Consider the following 17,487-nt stretch of genomic DNA (forward strand, 5'->3'; position numbering starts at 1 on the left):
AAAAGCATCCTTCCCTTTACTATCTGGAGTCGAAAAATAAAAGGTAATTATAGTTCTGATTTGCTCTTTTACCACCCAAGCTTGAGATACCGGATTAAGAAAGAACTAGTGCCTTGCTTACAAACAGCGGCTCTTTAACTCAGCTTTCTCCATACACTGCAGCCGTTAATACTCTGCCCAGAAATGTCCTTCCCCTCCTCTAATGGTTACCTGAGAAGTAGCTCCATAGCAAATGATGTTTCCCCAAATGCTGCCAAGTCCAACGTCACTCTCCCCACCCCTATTCTATGCTCCCCCCTTCAATTCTACCATCAAGAATTAACATTCTCCGCCCGGTTACTTTTTTTCCATGTTACAATGACACCCGTTAGATCCGTAAAAGACACATCTGCTGTTTTTTTTTGAAGCTCACTTCCAAAAAAAAAAAAAAAAAGGAACTGAACTCAAAACCAAAACAAAATGGGGAAAAAATTCCTTTTGAGGAAGGTGTATTCTTTATATAACAGTCTTAAGTTTCCTCCACGGTTTGCAGCATTGCGTTTTCTAAGATGGTAGGTGGTTTTCCTTTATGTCACAGATGCTCCGCTCAGAAGACAGACCGATAAAGAGAAACCCAGGAAACTGAATAAAATAAAAACAACTGAAGTGAGTTTGTTGAGGTTCTGAGGTACCTGCACCTTTTCTGCATTCATTAGTCGGCACCTGAATGCTTGCTGAAATGTCCATTTTTTTAATACAGTAGAGCAATGTGCTGGTAAAATTGATCCAATCCAAAAAAATAATAATAATAATAATAATAACAATAATAATAAAAAGTCAAGATAAAATAGCAGCTGCATTCATGTGTTTGTTGGATTTTTGTGTTTTTGTTTTTTTTTGTGTGGTTTTTTTTTCCTTAAACTTTTTTCTTTTTTTTTAAATCCACTGAGTCTGGAAAGACAAAAGTGAACCAGGACTTAGATACTAGACTCTTTGGGCGGCAAGTCCACGTTGGTGACGGATGTCACAATGGAGACAAGGCAGTCCGAGGTAGTGCCATTTACGGATTTGCGGATCTGCGCAATGCGCTCCTCGACACAGCCTGCCGAGAGCCGAGCCTCCGCATCGTGGTCCCAGCACTCTTCGATGGTCACGCAGAGCTGCGCCAAACCCTGCGGACAACAAGGGGGAGAAAGCACCTTCAGCAACAAGGTCTGCTCTGGGGACCATCCTTGCAGCGGGTGGGGAGGTCCACTTAACACAGCTTAACGCTGTAAAGAAAAACTGAGACTGTTTTCTCTATGGTATGCAAATTATCATGAGGTTAGCTTCAAAAATTAATTTAAATATGTGGTTTGGGTTTTTTTTAAGCTTCTGCTTTCTAAGGCTATAGGGCCTGGTCACATCCAGCTTTTTTTCATAGCCCCAAAAGTACTTTTTTTAATATCAAAATACACCCCGAGATTCAGCAGTTAAAAGCTTTAAAAGACAAGACATCAAGTAGTATGATTCCCATGATAAAACCATGAGAGCTGGCAGCACCGTATTAGTTACTACAAAACCATTGCTTTGTTTGCACTCACTTCTGTAGATATCCCCAAAATAACCAAATTCAATGCTGCTGGAAGAGCGCAGCTCTTATTTGAACCCGCATTTGAACTGGAATACTCTTCTTTATCTACAACCTGCAGCTCTCCTTGGCTTCTGAGCAACAAGTTAGTGCACCTGAGTCTAGCCAAAACTGTAGCAGTTTGGTCAGAATAGAGGCATTTAGCTTCTTACTGAAGCCCTGTGAGATTTCATCATCTGCTCAGCTTCCCAGTCTGAAAAAAATTACCTCTTTTATTAAAAATACGAGCCTGAAGTGATCTACCTCTGGGAATCCCATGCTGCATTTTGCTTCATTGTCTGCTTGCCTTCACATCTAATTAATTTTTCCTCAAAAAATTGTTCAAGTCTTGCATGCTATCTAGCTTGTGAGGAATGCATCTCCAATGGTACGGATCGTTTTCTTTTTCTTAATGAAAGGGACTTTATTTTCCGTTCTTTCACCACATTAAAGGAGTCCTACTAAACCGCCACAGGCTCCATGTTCAGCACTGGCCGACTTTAATCAGTTGGTTTACTCTCTAAATACAAGGGACAAATGGAAAGGGGAGCAGGAAGGTGTTGAGAAATCCCTCATCGCCTGGTGCTGACTCTCTCTAGCACCGGGGAGCAGATCTGCACACCAGGGTGGACTGGTTAGCTTCCCTCTGAAGCTAATGAGTGATGCATAACCGCATCCCTTGTTACCATCACACAGGAAAACATTTTCCACCGTTAACCAGGAGGGACGTACGGGGTGTTTCAGCCAGTGATCCTTGAACACAGGGCGCATCTTTTTGTGAACCACCACTTCTTGCAGGTCCTCAAGGGATGGGTGCTGACCTATTTCTTCTTCGAAAGGCAGCATGTATTCATCCACTGGACCTAAGGCGCACACGGACAACTGGGTTAGTACAGAACCGTCCTCCGCAGAGCCACATCCTCCCCATGCATGAGCGAGCTCTGGCTCCAGAGCAACCTCAACCCACTGCAGCAAAGCCTTTAGTTCACCTGTCACTGCAGACAAATGTGATTTACACTCCTCCTGCACAATGGACTTTGCTGTCCCCCCCACAAGACTTTGCTTGTCTGGCCACGCATTTTTCACCTCATCGAGTTACGAATCTGAACCCTCAGCCGGGCCTCCTGATCCCACCGCTCTCCTTGAGGAGGCTTGCCAGGTAGTCCGTGATATATTTTAATAGAAAAAGCAAATCAGCCCATCCTCCTCACATTTTAGCATAGCAATTCAACACACAGTAACCTAGAGAAAGGTTTCAGCATGAGCATAATTTCATTTTGGGCACTGACTAGGAAGGTCAAGCATAAACAACACTTGTAATTTCTTGCTTTGTGATCTGGCTTCTTCATAGGTCTGAGTCAGCCCTGACACATTGGAGCCAGATGCACTTGTCCCAAGTACGAGCTCCTAAGTGCAAAATGATTTCTGAATGCTTTAGTTATACCAGTTATGGCTGTGAACCACCCTGGGCCACAGGCATGAGACAACTGTTATGAGTATCAGTGCAGCTGCCGGTTGGTAACAATAACTTCTGCTTATTGAAACGTCATTTGGCTTTTGGCAATACATAGATGCCCGCTCACAAACGGCAGCCCAGCTTAACTGATGGGCTTTCTCAGGGTGCTCTGCAGCATCACTTACAGTTTCTCGGTAGCAGAGCATGATCTCTTTCAAGAGTGGAGATATTTCAAGAGGGCCTTTCCAGGCTAAAATAAAAGAGCTGACCACTTTTAGCTGGTCATGAACTGTGACACCAACAACATGATGTTTAGGTACTCTAAAAAAAATGAGATCACTAAACCAGCTTTTCAGTATTGTTGACAAAATGCCAGTCGCTAAACCAAACTGAAACACTTGTTCCAACAGATGGCACAGTAATGCTGACAGCCTTCCCTTCCTCTTCCTCCAAGAGGAATCAAGGCTATGAAGAGCTGCACTGGTGATCTCCAAACCAAATCTGCTGTTTACGCAACATCACTTCTGAGCTAGAAGTGCAGATGAGGTTCCGTGTAACTCCCCATCATCCCAAAGGAAACCTTCCCTCTGACTTAATGGTGCTGTGTATGGCACCTGGAGTATCTTGGCCAACTGCTGCCTGAGAAGAGTTGGAAGGAGATCACAAACATAACAGGCAAAAATCCAAGTGGATATTGGGGGGACCTCAACAGATGAGGGTTATTCCTACATGAGTGATATGGGTACCACTGTTCCACCCCACTGTGCCTCCTACCTCCCCGCTCCTCTGTCTTTTTACCTGGTAAGATAGCAAATTTTGGAAGAAAAGACCTTCTCTTACCACACACCTATGCAGACATCCTAATTATAATCAAGCCCCTCAGTTCTGCTGTAATACTAATGAACACATCTGAAGTCCAGGTGAGGTACTGTTAATTTATGAACTTGATATTCAGTCCAGACCACCCATCCCTATACTGAGCAACCTGATCTAGTTCAAGATGTCCCTGCTCATTGCAGGGGGGGTTGGACTAGATGACCTTTGGAGGACCCTTCCAGCCCAAACTTAGAATTCTATGATTCTATGATTCTATACAAGAAGAAAGAAGTTGGAGCAAGCAGCCTTGGAGCTACTACAATGAAATGATTGCTTCCCTGACCAGGGCAAGGTCCTGCATATGGCAAGCATGTCACCAAAGGGAAGATGTGCTATTTGGACAGAAGAGATACCCCATTTTGCAGCATCATTTTAGGATTAAAAAAACTGACAAAGGAGAAACCGTGAAAGTTCATTCTTTTGGATCATTCAGGAGAAAGTGGGATCCTCCAAAGTTGTAGATGGAACAATAAACTCAGCCCACTGCTGAGAGAGGGATTGATGAGCAAAACTCAAAGATTAATACCTAATGACTTACGATAGCAGGGAAATGGACTTAATGACCCAAGAAGATCCTTCCAGCCCCGTGTTCCTGCTATTTCACTGAGGTGCTTCACTTCTGGGCTTTCCATTCAGGCTACCACACCGCCTTGCAGAAGTGATATGTTGACAGCCAAGCCAGAGCTGAGTGCGGCTTTTCTCCGGAGCTCAAAGCGTGCCTTGGTCACAGGCAGAAATGCAGAGTGCCACAGAGAGCAACGCAGGGCAGGCTCAGGACTAAAGGACACCCAGCACTGATGGAGGAATCACCTACTCCTCCTCCTTCTGAGTTCTCAGCCAATTTGCAATGTAACCAGTGTAGCTAAAAGCACTTTGAGACTTGAACACTACAAAGTTTATTATCTACAGAGAATGACAGCTTATGTTAAAAAACAAGCAAGTGAAAAACAGGTTAGCTGCTTAATAAAAATACGCCATTGATTACTGTATTTTTTAAACAAAGCCAGGACCATTCTCTGGACCACTAAACCATGCAGAAACAAAGCCCTCCCCAGGGAAAAGACAATCTTTATTCTTACCATCAACGGCTCTACATCTGGAGACTAGCTCCCACAACACCAGTCCCATTGCATACATGTCTATTCTCAGGAAGGCGTCTCGTTGGAAGTTGATTGCTCCCTCTAACACTTCAGGAGCCATATACCTCCTTGTTCCCACCTACAGAATAAAAACACAACTCAAGTTACATTCCAGTTGGGCCCGTCAGCCTCTGCTGGTTGGAGATAAGTGACAGCTGATTTCATTAGCCTTAAGGCTACTTCTGCTCAAGTTGCACCTCACTTGAAAAACAAGCAAAAGGGGGCTGTTTTTTCTGACACCGATTCTCATTAAGATCACTTGAGTTTAGGTAAGCTACCTGAAGGAAAAAACCAAAGTGCATGGCTATGTGTGTGATATTCATTGAGCATAAACTGGAGGTCTAAGTTAAATGTAGCACGGCACGGTGAGTACAGATGAAATCTTGCCTTCTTTGTGTCCCACCGCACCTTGCTGTAGCAGCACACGCTGCATGAGAAAATGCTGTCTTTGGAGACACACAAAACACCCTGAGGTCAAGTCAGACTTGGTTATCATAGTCATTGTAAGTTCAATCCCCTTTCGCTAAAAAAAATTTTAAATATATTAAAAAAAAAAAAGAGTAAAATTGATATATCCTAAAATGGTAAGAAAAGGTGTTGGTTTGACAGCTCTGGATAAATCAGGTCCTCTGCATCCCAGGAGTAGTAAAGCATGAACCCTGCAAAATCCACCCTGCCCTGGCTTGCTGGGATCTGTCCGGAAAAGATCCCCTCTCGTTTTGTGGGGATTCAGTCCTTATTATAGCGCCTGTCTTTGTTGTGTTTAGCCCAGGCAGAGCGCACCAAGCTCCAAAAAAAAAAGGCAGAGCCGCACCAAGCTCCTCATGTGGTTGTGGTTATATACGTGGCAGAATTACAGCCCATAACGTAGGAGAGCGGAGAGCAGAGCTAGGAGAAAAAATCACCTTTTTAAAACAGGAATTGAAACGCCTTTAATATTTTCCCTTAGGAAATTCTCATCTGTTCTTGCTGTTATCTGAGGCAGTGGGGACAGGAGGAAGCCAGGAAGTGAAAAGGCATGGAAAATACCAGAAAAGCCCCCCAAAAAAGAGCAAAAATGAGGAAAGCTGGGGGGGGGGGGGGGTCTAACCCAGAAAAGGGTTAACTCCTCCTGGAAGGGTGGGGGGGGGGGTGTGTCTAACCCAGAAAAGTGTTCACTCCTCCTGAGATAGAGGTAAAAAGAGAGCCTGCATTGGAGACAGGCATTCAAAAAACCCCCGAGGCACATGGAGGGGATGCTAGCCTTGCTGTGCACCGGCACGAGAGCAGAATGAGGGGCCACTCACCACAACGCAAAGGCAGAAAATTAAGAACCCATAAAAATGTAGTAAATCGTTTACGCAGCATGTAGCCGGCTCACAAAAACTGCTGTTGCTAAAGGTCACCTAAGCAGCCAGCTTGGCTGAATTCTTAAAAATAAATGAATAATTTTAGGAGTATTAATATTAAATACCACGACAATAAAGAGTCAGCAAGCCCCGTGTTTGAAGGAAGAAGCCGCCTGCCCCCAGGGCCAGGGGGACTCCACCTGCAGAGCGGTCGGGAGGGACCGAGCACTCTCCCTGCTCACCCAGATCAAAGCAGCTCCTGGAACTTATGTCTGAGCACAAGCTTTTATGGAATATATATATCTCAAGGAGAATTAAATGCATCTATACAAACTATGCCCCCCACTCCTAAGGAGCTATGGCAAGCCCAACTTTTTACAATGTTATCGTTAAAGATAATGATTACCTGTCCATGAGTATCCCCTGGAGGTTTTCCAGGTTCAAACCGTACAGCTAGTCCGAAATCGGCTAGCACTGCCGTCAAGTCATTCTTCAGCAAGACATTTTTACTCTTGAAGTCCCTATGGACAAGCCAAGAAGCAAGTTTGGGAAAGGTTTATTATGGAACCCATCTAAATCACATTGCAACACACCACGTTGTAAGTCTATAGGCTCAGCAGCCCCCAGTAAATCAGCTCCTTCCTTCCTTCCCTGGCTGCCTGGCACAGCCACCACCAGCAAACTGGGCTGCTCCCGCCGCCCGTGTCCCTAAAACACGACCAAGCAGCCCTGCACTGCCCAGCACAGTCAGCCAAACCATGCAGTGAATTAACCTCAAAGTAAAAGCAAGGAGTGATACGAAGGGGATGTTTTAATTACAGCAGGCACTATAAGGCACCATTTCTTGCTCTGAGTAGCAGCTGTGGACCCCCCCCAGGCACTTCTTACATTTCTCACTCCCAAGAACAAGTGCAAGACGGGTTAAAGGGGTGAATTTAGTCTTTATCCTGGTAAGGATATTTGCTCCTACCTACAAAAATAGCTCTTCCTGGAAATTAGCAGATGCTGGAGGGATTCTGTTCACCCTGACTACACACTTCAACGGACTTTTGCCATAGTCATCTATTACACTTATGCTTTAATTGCTGGACTGATCTCACCCCGGAGAATTCGGAGGGTTGGAAAGTAAGCAGGGGAGGGGGTGAGCCCACACTCAGACAAGCTGTCAGGATTGGACCAGGCAGCTGTAAACAGCTGCAGTAGAGATGGTGAGTCTGTGCTCAAAGGTGGCTTTAAGGGGACATTTGTGTCAGTCCTGTGCTGCAGCGGGATTGTTTCAGGGCAGCTCAGGTAAATCTGCAGGGGCTGGAAAGGTGGGGGTTGAGGAGGGTCACACCGAGGTGCCTAACCAGTTGAGCCCTGTTCCCCGGGCTTCCTGCATTTTCATCTGAAAAGGAATGTTTGGCAATCTAATTAAATTACAGACCTTAGACAGCAGATGGCAATTGTCCTGTATGCTCAGCATTATAATTTCCCTATCATCAATTCACTTGGTGACCCTGCTGATTGCAGGACATTGCAGGCCTGCACAAAATAATTAATGAGGGCAGATACAATTGTTCCGCACTAGAGAGACCTGTCAAAATTCTTTGGGAAGAGAAAAACTGCTGGACCATAGAGAAGGGCGGCTCGCTGCAGCCTCAGATGCCAGAGCACCAGCTCAAAGCACCATGAGCAAAAATTATCCCGTACCACCCAGGCCCTGATTCTGAGGCTAAAAAATCAGAAGAAAGGATTTTTCCTTTCTAAGCTAAACACAACATGATGGGCATTTCTGGCTCGATGATCAAGTCGGGGGATGTGGGTGTGAAGTTGGAGAGCATTATACAGCCAGGGAACCCCAGCAGAACCCAGCCTCCATCACCTCAAGGGGACACACAGGGTTTCTAGGGACACAGCACATTTTTGCAGAGCCTGCAAAATATTTGTACCCCTCCGTTACACAGACAAACACCATTTACCTGTCATCTTAGAGACTGACTGCTTCCATGCTATAGCAGTTTCCCCACAGGCTTAGAAAACAGCTATGATCTAATGACATAGATAAACTCCTTTGCCGGGTCAGCATTAGGGGATTATGCCCTCCAGGATGGCACAGATTGTGCACGAGATTTTTGCAAAACAGTGGCTCAGCAAGGACCACAGAGAAATCATTAGGCAGTCTGCCTGAACGATATGTTTCCAAAGTGAAGTGAGAAGTAAACCAGGATTATTGTACAGGCGTTTGCTGCTTGTTGTTCACCTGCACTGCCCTTTGGGCATGCAACAGTTCACTACTACATCTTGATAGGTGATGCAGGGATTTCCCTTTGCACTTCCTTTTTTTCCTCTATTTCCATACAGTTCCCCATTTCTCCATGCTTTCTTTCCTTCCACAAACCACCTGGAACTGGCAAGAGTGAGCTGCAATGCAAGCATCACCAGGACAGGGAGAAAGGCCTGATGCAAAGCATGCCAGGTAGAATTCCCACTAACACCGAATGCATTAGACCATCCTAAAATGGTCACTGATAAAAGAAAGTGGCCTGAAAAGAAGAAACTACCTTTTTCCGTGTAACGCTTCAAAGTAGAGAATAAGCGAGTGAGCGGACTATGAACGACGGGCGCGTTAACTCGATTCAGACACTGGAGATTTTATTTTCAGCTTCCACGTGGGGGCACTTTCGCACCGACAAGCGATGCCATAACCTTAACCCTCCTTGTCGTGTGGGGGCCAGTACGGAGTCAGCCAAACCCCTGCCCAGCAGCGACGTCCCACCTGGCAGCTCCAGCATCTTCACAGGCATTGTGTGAAGCCATTCAAAAATAACCCCCAGCCCCCGATTTAAAATGTATTCGGTGTTTTCTTTTAAAATAAAACATGAAACTAAAAGGAGTGGGGTAATCCAAAGGAAATCCCCTGTCTCCCGAAATCCCTTTTCCATAGGTATGTGCTAAGTTCACACAAATGGTTCATTCTCCATCTTTTATCATTTGCTAAATGGATGGGGACACTAATGAGCACGATCTGTTGCTTTAAAGCCTTTCTATAGCCTTTCTCTGTTCCCCACCCTCAGGAATTTTCATGTATAAACCACTGCCTTTATTCCACAGGGACAAATGTCAGGGACACAGGGGTCAGCTCCAGGAGCAGCACAAAGGCAGCTGCAGGCTCTTTCAACAGCCCCCAGCTCTCAGAAACCTTCAGGTTCGGGGAGGGGGGTTTTTGGGGGCAGGGACACCCTTGCAAAAACAGGGATTATCTTGCCGTACATGAAGACAGCCCCGCTAGATCTGGTACAAATTGCTGCAGCTGGACGTGGGGTTTAAGTCCCTCCTAGATGAAATGTGGTGTGTGGTGGGGGAGTACGGCCACGGATTATGGTGTATAGCTCACGTAAACCCCTTCTGGAAAACTCCCCCCTCCTGCCGTGCCACTAGCCAACTGCTCTGTAGCGATGCGTTAGTCCAGGGCAAGAAATGTGGGACTGTGGAGAAGGGCTAAAACAAATATTGTTGCAGTGAGGATGGTTTAACCCACTTCTTTCTGGATTCCTGCTAAAAAAAACCCGTGGCTGCCACCCAGGTGGGTTGAAGCGTGTGCCAAGAGGTCTCAGAGGCACCCTGGGGTCTCCTCTGGAGTCTCTCGTAAGCATCCTGGCATGATATTGGCACTACAAAACCACTGTGGAAAATAAATAGCAGCCATTTTCTGCATTTCTACTGTTTCTCAGTTTCTTACCTAATGATCAAAAGCTCTGTGGAAGACACGCAGTGGAGTTATCAATCTAAAACACTTGGGAAAAATAGGGTCCAAATCTTGGTACGGCCATAGAAATAGACGGATTATAATATGATTTAACAAGCACAATCTTTTCAAAGAGCAGTATTACAGCAACCAGATTTCCCTTCCTACTGCACGTCAGGAGAAGAGTTGATGGAAGAGGGAAGCACCTAGCCTTCAGACATTTGCCATAAACCACCACCAACCATATTGACTGTTTCACAGACAAGGTGCTTACTTGCCCTTCGCCATTTCATACGTGGGTGAAAAAAATTCTTGTATTAGCATAGGATTTGTTGGATTAAAAGGCATTTTACTTCCTAAAAGCACAATGTCCTCCTCCATTCAACAGCATAATTTCAAAGAAGTTGTGAACATTTGAACACAGCACTTGAATGGCATCAACGAAAGAGGCCGTACCTGTGTGCTATAGCAGGTTTGTGTCCTTCACCTTTGCACCAAGGGACATCTTCATGAAGGTAGGACAAGCCACGCGCCATTGTTTCTGCGACATGGCAGAGCTCATTCCAGCTGATAATATTGCCCTTCAGGTAATCCGTCAGAGAGCCCTGTGAAACAGGACATCGTATGTTCTTAATCGCAGACCCTGCTATGTGACAGATGTGCCAACTCATCAGTTTAGGAAATGGTTTTAATGAATGCTTGAGAAATTTGAACTTTGATTTAACAAGGGGAAAAAAATCACTAGCGAAAGCAAAAAAGAAGAAACAAAACCCAGAAATGTTCACAAGTCCTCAGCCCTTGAAAGCACAGAAAGTATCTGGATGTCCAAAAGGAGCCTACTAATCTGCCAGGGAAGGGGAGGGAGGTAAGGAAGAGACAAAAATAATCTCAAAACAGAGCAATTCATCTAACTGAAGAAAGAGGAAAGCCTTCCTATGCATGAAGATGATGCATCATATCAGCCGGTTGTGGCAATGATTGACTCAGTAGACCTTGGATTATACAGAGGGATAACGCTGCTGGCTCAACCCTGGATTTGTGTGTGTTTGTTTTATTTTAAGTGTTAGTCATGTTTGATAACTAAAGCAATCCATGAAACAGGAGATGTGCCCCAAGCTTCAAAAGCAAACATGGAGTCCATCTGCAAGGGGTGAATTGGGACTGCGATAGTCTGTGACCCCCAGCTCCCACATGCTCATCTATGCACGTTAAGAGATGGTGACCACCACATATGCGAGTTGTGGCCTTTTGTGCCTCTCTCTCTCCCCAGGTCCCACTTTTATTAATCCTGTGTTTGTGTAGGAAAGCCTTGAAAGCTAAAGGAAGAGCCTTTCAGGGGAGCAGGAGCAGTTTTCCACTACCACTGAGCCATGGCTCATGAGGGACAGGCTGGATAGATAACCAGGGAGGTTCTGGGGGAACATTAGACACCAAATCCTGCTGCTTCACAACGAGCTGCCTCTCTGCCTTCCCAAAATGTACACGCAATGATACATTACCTTGTCGTGGAAAGCTGTGATCAGCCAGAGCTCTGTCTCTAGGTTTGTCCCTCTTTTCTCTGCTGCGATAAATTGCAAAAGGTTTTCATGCTTCATGCCAGGAGTATTGAAAATCTCCCTCTCGCTCTGCCAAGATTGCTTATCCTAAAGCAGGGAGAAATGCACCATCAAAGATCACGCTTCCCTTTAAAGCAAACAGCTCCTTCAGCTCAGTCAGAACTGCTCACGTTCCTCTTAACATCAACCTCCAGCGTTTGGATGTGATGTAACCCTTCAAAATTAGTCTGTTTTCCAAAAGGGTAGATGCTGCAGAAAGACTGGAAGTTGCTGTCCTCAGTCTCCCTTCTCCAAAATTATCCTCAGCTATTCCTAAAACACGTGTATGGGGTGGGGGGAGGAATCCAAACCCAACCTCACTGACAAATACGATTTGTCAAGATTTCCTAAGATGCCTGCAAGAATAAAGCCTGTGCATACAGCACCCAGATCTGCATTGTAGCTGTAGTTGTTACAATTGCAAAATCTAATCTAGGCTCTATTGAATATTTACTAGTAGGTCACAGCTGGCTTGGAGAGAAGGTGTGCAAATCTCCTTTAGCAACGCTATGACAACAAATATGGGGCAAAAAAATAACAAAGAAAGAGATAGCGGAGGAGCACAAAGATGTTTCAGTCATTTTTCTTTCATTTGACTTTTGATTGCTTTTCTCTTTCCATCTGCAACTCCTAGAGAGTCACGTCAGGAGTGTTCAAAGGTTTCCTAAAGCAGAAGACGTGAGCTGACAGAAACGCTGCGGTGCAATTAGCTTTCGCGATGCCGGGGCTGCGCTGCTGTAAGCTGTAAACCGTTTGCTGGGTTCGGGTCTGGATTTATAATCTACCCAGGCAGGACACACAAAGCCAGGGCTTTGGTCCTTTGTGGGCGCTTTGGGCCTTGCAGCTGCACGCTGCCTCGCTGGACTTTAACAACACGGACATCTCGCAGTGAAGTTAAAATACCCCAGAGATTTCAAAATGTGCTCGGTTTTGCCCTTCTTGCAACAACTACTCGTACGGGCAGCATTTGGTAATGAGAAGCACAGAGAGAAGCGTAGGAAGGGAGGGTCCTTGAACTCCTTCCCCCCAGCAGAAGAGTCCAAATGCATCTTTGTTAAGGTCTTAGAAACACCTCCAAAGGCACTTAGAGCATCACAGCACCAGTAAGGAAGCCCAATGAGTGAGAACCTAATGCAAGACCCTTCTCACCTGAATAGGGAAGATTTTCACTGCTACGTAGTCGTTCATCAGCTGAGCCTTCCACACGCAGCCAAAGCGTCCCCTTGCCTTGATCTCCAAGAGCTGCAGAGGCTTTAGGCCAACCAGGGGAGAAGGGGGTGGCGGGCCAGGGTCCTGCACGAGAGAAAAATGTTGTCACAAGCTGAAGCTGTACTGTAAAACAAAGGGAGGGGAGCGATGGAGAGACTGCCTAAGTGACATTTTATTTAATGCAAATTATTTAGATGTACTGTTTGCAGCAAGAGCAGCCCAAAATTCCCTGTCTTGCTTTGCAGGGCATTTGTATAGAACATATATAACAATCTATGCCTCCATGTGTCACTTTCTGTGTCGAACTATTGCCTGGCATCCTCTGGCAAAACCTGTGTTCTCCTATGCTTTCAAAGCAAGAGCTATTTTGGGCTGTAAGACACCGATGACCTCAAGGCTACCTCCTCCTCCAAAAGTAGGAACATTTTGATCTTTGTGACCCAACAGCAAACTACACCTAAAACCTCCCACTGCTTTGCACTTCGTTAGGCGTGTTTCACATAACCCAGCGATGGGGCAGTAAACAGGTCTGTCAGCACCATAAAGATCGTATCTGTTTAAACTCTGCGTTTGTCCAGGAGAACAAGGCAATCCTGCAGAACGCATGGGATTGGAGCTCTGTCCTATCTGCTTTCAGATGGGAAAGGTTTGCAGTATGGGCTGTAACTGGCAGAGGAGGGAGGGAGAGGTAGCTGCTCACCCCTTCGGAAGAAACCTGAAGGCACAGCAGACCCAGCAAGGACCAGTTCCCAATGGCTTTGGGCCGTGAGGATGACCTTCTGCACACCTTCTCTGATGGCTTGTAAAAACAAGAGCTTCGACAGGGAACCTATCTCCCCTCACTCCATAAAGCTAGTAGGAACTTTATCATCTCTCTGATCTCTGCTCCTCTGCAAAGCTGGCTGAAATCAGGCAAGGGGCTTGAGTGTTTGTGGGGAAGGACAGCCACCAAGCTGGGCTGTGTAACTCCATCCCTTAGGAATCTTGCACATCCCTGTCTAAACCCATCAGCCTCTCAGGGGATGCTAATACTGCAACAGAGGACAACTGTATTGCCAACTTCAAAAAGACAGAGAAGACAAGTTGGGCCACCTGAAAAGAGTGAAGCAAAAGTGGACGTGAACATATACTGAGCAGCCTTTTGTAAGGTTCAAATACAGGGGAACAACTTGGGAAAGCTGTGGTTTCTCCCTCACCTCATTGATGTCGACGTGCCCATAGGGAGGCTTGCGGTGACGATACATCCAGAAGGCCAGGAGGATGGCCATGGAGAGGACAGCGATGGGGAGCAGCGAGTACACCAAGATGTTGAGCAGGGAGGGTGTTGGTGGTGGCGGCTCATATATGACTGCGGAAAAAGAGCAGGGTAAACGAGGGAAAGGACCCTGCAGGCATGCAACAGCACTGTCAGCTACCCGTCCAGATGCAACCAAGCCCCGTTCTCCCTTCTACTCCAAAATTGACAGTGCTTAGTAGCATGTCCCATCACATCCAACAGTATTCTCGAGGCTCCATGGTTTACTCTTTTCCATACGGCTATTACCGTTACAACAGTCCAAACCACACTTTGCAAGCCGAGCCTGTATCTGACCTTTATTCAAGATGGGCATTTCTTGCTGGGATATGTAAAAGCAGAAAATTTCCTCCTCTTAACATTCCAAATGTATTAAGCGAGCACGAAATCCCTTGCAGCGTTGCTTTGCCTTATACAGTGATTGACAAGATGTCAGTTTTTAGTAAAATGCTGCCGGAGCCACAATCAAATGCACTATTCCCACAGTAGTGCTTGTTCCAAATTACATCAGTGCAGTTGAGACACAAACAATGGGAATACTAAATGGAGCCACGTTGCTGTGTTGGAGACAGGGAAGGAAAAAATAGCAAGACTTGCCAAATTAAACAAAAAACTGCGAGAGAAAGAATATTTGCTACTAGGTTGCTACGGGTACATTAATAACAGGAGATAATAAAACCCACGTAAACAATTAAAAAGCAAACAGGAAAGCCCAGGAAAATCTGATAATGGTCCGCTGGAACATGTCAGTAAATGCAGGTAGTTGACAGCAAAAGAAACCATCCTAAGGAAAAGATCCACCTGCTTTAATAATTTTTATTGAATGGTACTTTAGTAAGCCTTACAGCTAAAAGAATCTTCCTTTTCCTATTAGCCTCTGAAGAAGGACCTGCTATTACTTTTCTTCCTTGAAGTGTATCTACAAGCTCTGAAAGCTGACACAGACACCCATTCCCTTTCAATCCCCAGACCAACAAATTAACAATCAAATGCAAAAATCCCAGATGCACAAGGCATTTGGAGACCTGTGACCTATGAAAATTAATGAAGAAGGTGTCAAATACCTTTTAAGAGTTTGAGTCTTGATCCATGCTGTATAAATCACTCTGCCCTCTTCCCTTTGTGCGGGATTTCGTTTTGTAATATCCCACCATGAACCTCCACCATAAAGAAAACCTAATCCTTACTGATGGTATCCGAGGTGTTGGTGCAACACACTTTACCCACAGAGTGAAACAACCTTAAAAAACTGCTCTTAAAGAACCACAGCAGAAGAATTTCTGGACTCTGTAACGAAAATGGTACTTTCTGTCCTGTCAGATGTATTTTTTTGCTCAACACCCAACAACTCAAAGTCATCACAAACTGGGTCTAGAGAAAGAGACCCCAACTCCTCATCCACCCAGTCACTCACCTTCTGGGCCGGTGACTTCAGGCAAATGGGTAAATTTCTCATTGCAATAGTTGCCCTCGCAGCAGCAGAAAAACACTTGAGGGTTTTCTTCTGTGGCTACGCACTCCTGCCTGCATCGGGGTGGGACAGACATGGCAACAAAGAGAAGAGAAAAAACAACGTCAGCCAACTCCTGCCTCTTTTCTTTGGGAGCTGACCTGCCCCGACCTGTCTCCTCCACGCGCCTTCTCCTGCTGCTGCACTGCACAGATCGGCAGTCTCCACTCACAGAAAACAACTTGGCACTCAAATACCCCAGTGGTTAGCAAAGACCCTTGAAAAGACCATAAAGGAAACAAATGCTTCCATATGTACTGACGGCATTAGATGGCGAGTAATAAATAACAGCCGCCGCCACTAGCTGAGAAGCAGAAAACACGATGGAGAGATGCCTCCTTCCCTGAACAGGGCCCTTCCCGCAGCCCATACGTATGCTGTCAGGGGAGAGGAGTATTTGGTCATGCAATTAAAGACTGTGCCATAAAGCACGTATGATGAGGGCTGAGCTACGAGTGCTCTCACAGCCTCAAGCACCGCTATACGCACTAGAAGGGTACCAGACACCAGCAGCAACAGGACTCCCGCTGCAGGCAGGAGGGAGGCTGCACATTTAGGGTTTTTTTTTTTTAAGTTTAATTTTCAAACACCACCTCCTTCTCCTTTAAAAAACTTACTCCTGCACAAAAACCTTTAGGAAAATCAGGCTGCAGCTCTCACATTTTGTATTTGTTATCCAGGTAGCATTACAGCCTTCTCAGCACTGAGGTTTCCTTCCACACTGTGCAAGGCGTTAGGGGACTTCCACGGATCAGACCAGCTCCTCTTCCACACATCCTCCCTCTCCCACAGATCAATGCCAAAAGAGACGTGCAGTGTTTTTTGCACTGCTCTAGCCGTCATTTCTTTCTCTCTCTTAAATGCCTGCTTCCCTTCCCTGCCACCTTTTGCTACGCTACCCTCTGCTTTTAGTTATTAAGGTTGCAGAACTGCTCTCCGCAAAGAACTGTATCAGACTATTTCCTGAAGCCCAGCTAAATTATATGCATAACTTCCTTCCTTCGACCACTCGGAGGAAGTAGCAGAACAATCATATGTGTTTGACTTTATTACTCATTTATGAACCCATGCCAAGCCTCCCTTTCTGTGGTATCACTGACATACTGCCATGAGGAGAACAGAAAGGGCTCTCTTCCATCATAACGCAGGGTAGGTTTTGCTGCTTTATTCCTTTTGGAGAAAAAAAAAAAGCAGCTTTAGCCGAAATGTCTCATGCAAGGTCTCAGCTGGGAAGCACTTGGTTTGTTTTTCAGGCTTTTATTTTTTTAAACTTCAAAGAAAAAAAGCAGCTATTTGACTTATTCAAATGAACAAAGATGTTTCAACTAGTTAAGCAATGTTTCCAGATGCTTTTTCATGAAATCAGATAACAAGTCGTTTGGATTTAACAGCATCAGTATTGGAGTCTTCAATAGAAAACACATCCTTTGCTAAATCTGTTGGTTAAGAAATCAAGCTAATGAGTGAAAACAGCCTGCTGCACATCTGCAATTCATTACCCCTGTCTTTGAGTTGGTGTGCGCTCAGGGCAGCCATCCAGGTACATACGACATGTTATACTTAGCAAATATTACAAATGAGACAGTGGGAGAGAATGACACATTTTTCTATGGCAGCAAGAGCTCATTTCGTAGAGGTTCACGTGCTCTTCAAGGGAACATGAACACGACCCCTCCGGTGGGGCTGGGTCAATAAACGAGAAGTGCACAGAGTAAGGAGCCGTCATCCTCAACACCCCAACACTTGCGCTCCTGAATTTTTCACC

General features: G+C 45.5%; 1 protein-coding gene across 1 annotated transcript in view; it reads right to left on the reverse strand.

Annotated features, from left to right (window-relative positions):
• Positions 1–884: 884 nt before the first annotated feature.
• The window catches only part of LOC104618121 (activin receptor type-2B), a 45,296-nt gene continuing 28,693 nt past the window's right edge, over positions 885–17,487 (reverse strand). The window contains exons 3-11 of the mRNA XM_010283645.1: positions 15,627–15,736; positions 14,115–14,266; positions 12,859–13,002; positions 11,614–11,757; positions 10,571–10,719; positions 6,794–6,908; positions 5,000–5,138; positions 2,321–2,451; positions 885–1,151 (exon numbers count right to left, since the gene is read on the reverse strand). Of these exons, the coding sequence (XP_010281947.1) occupies positions 957–1,151; positions 2,321–2,451; positions 5,000–5,138; positions 6,794–6,908; positions 10,571–10,719; positions 11,614–11,757; positions 12,859–13,002; positions 14,115–14,266; positions 15,627–15,736 (1,279 nt within the window). The 3' untranslated portion in view covers positions 885–956. The remainder of the gene's footprint in view (positions 1,152–2,320; positions 2,452–4,999; positions 5,139–6,793; positions 6,909–10,570; positions 10,720–11,613; positions 11,758–12,858; positions 13,003–14,114; positions 14,267–15,626; positions 15,737–17,487) is intronic.

Source organism: Phaethon lepturus, unplaced genomic scaffold (assembly GCF_000687285.1).
Source record: "Phaethon lepturus isolate BGI_N335 unplaced genomic scaffold, ASM68728v1 scaffold16530, whole genome shotgun sequence".
Taxonomy (NCBI): domain Eukaryota; kingdom Metazoa; phylum Chordata; class Aves; order Phaethontiformes; family Phaethontidae; genus Phaethon; species Phaethon lepturus.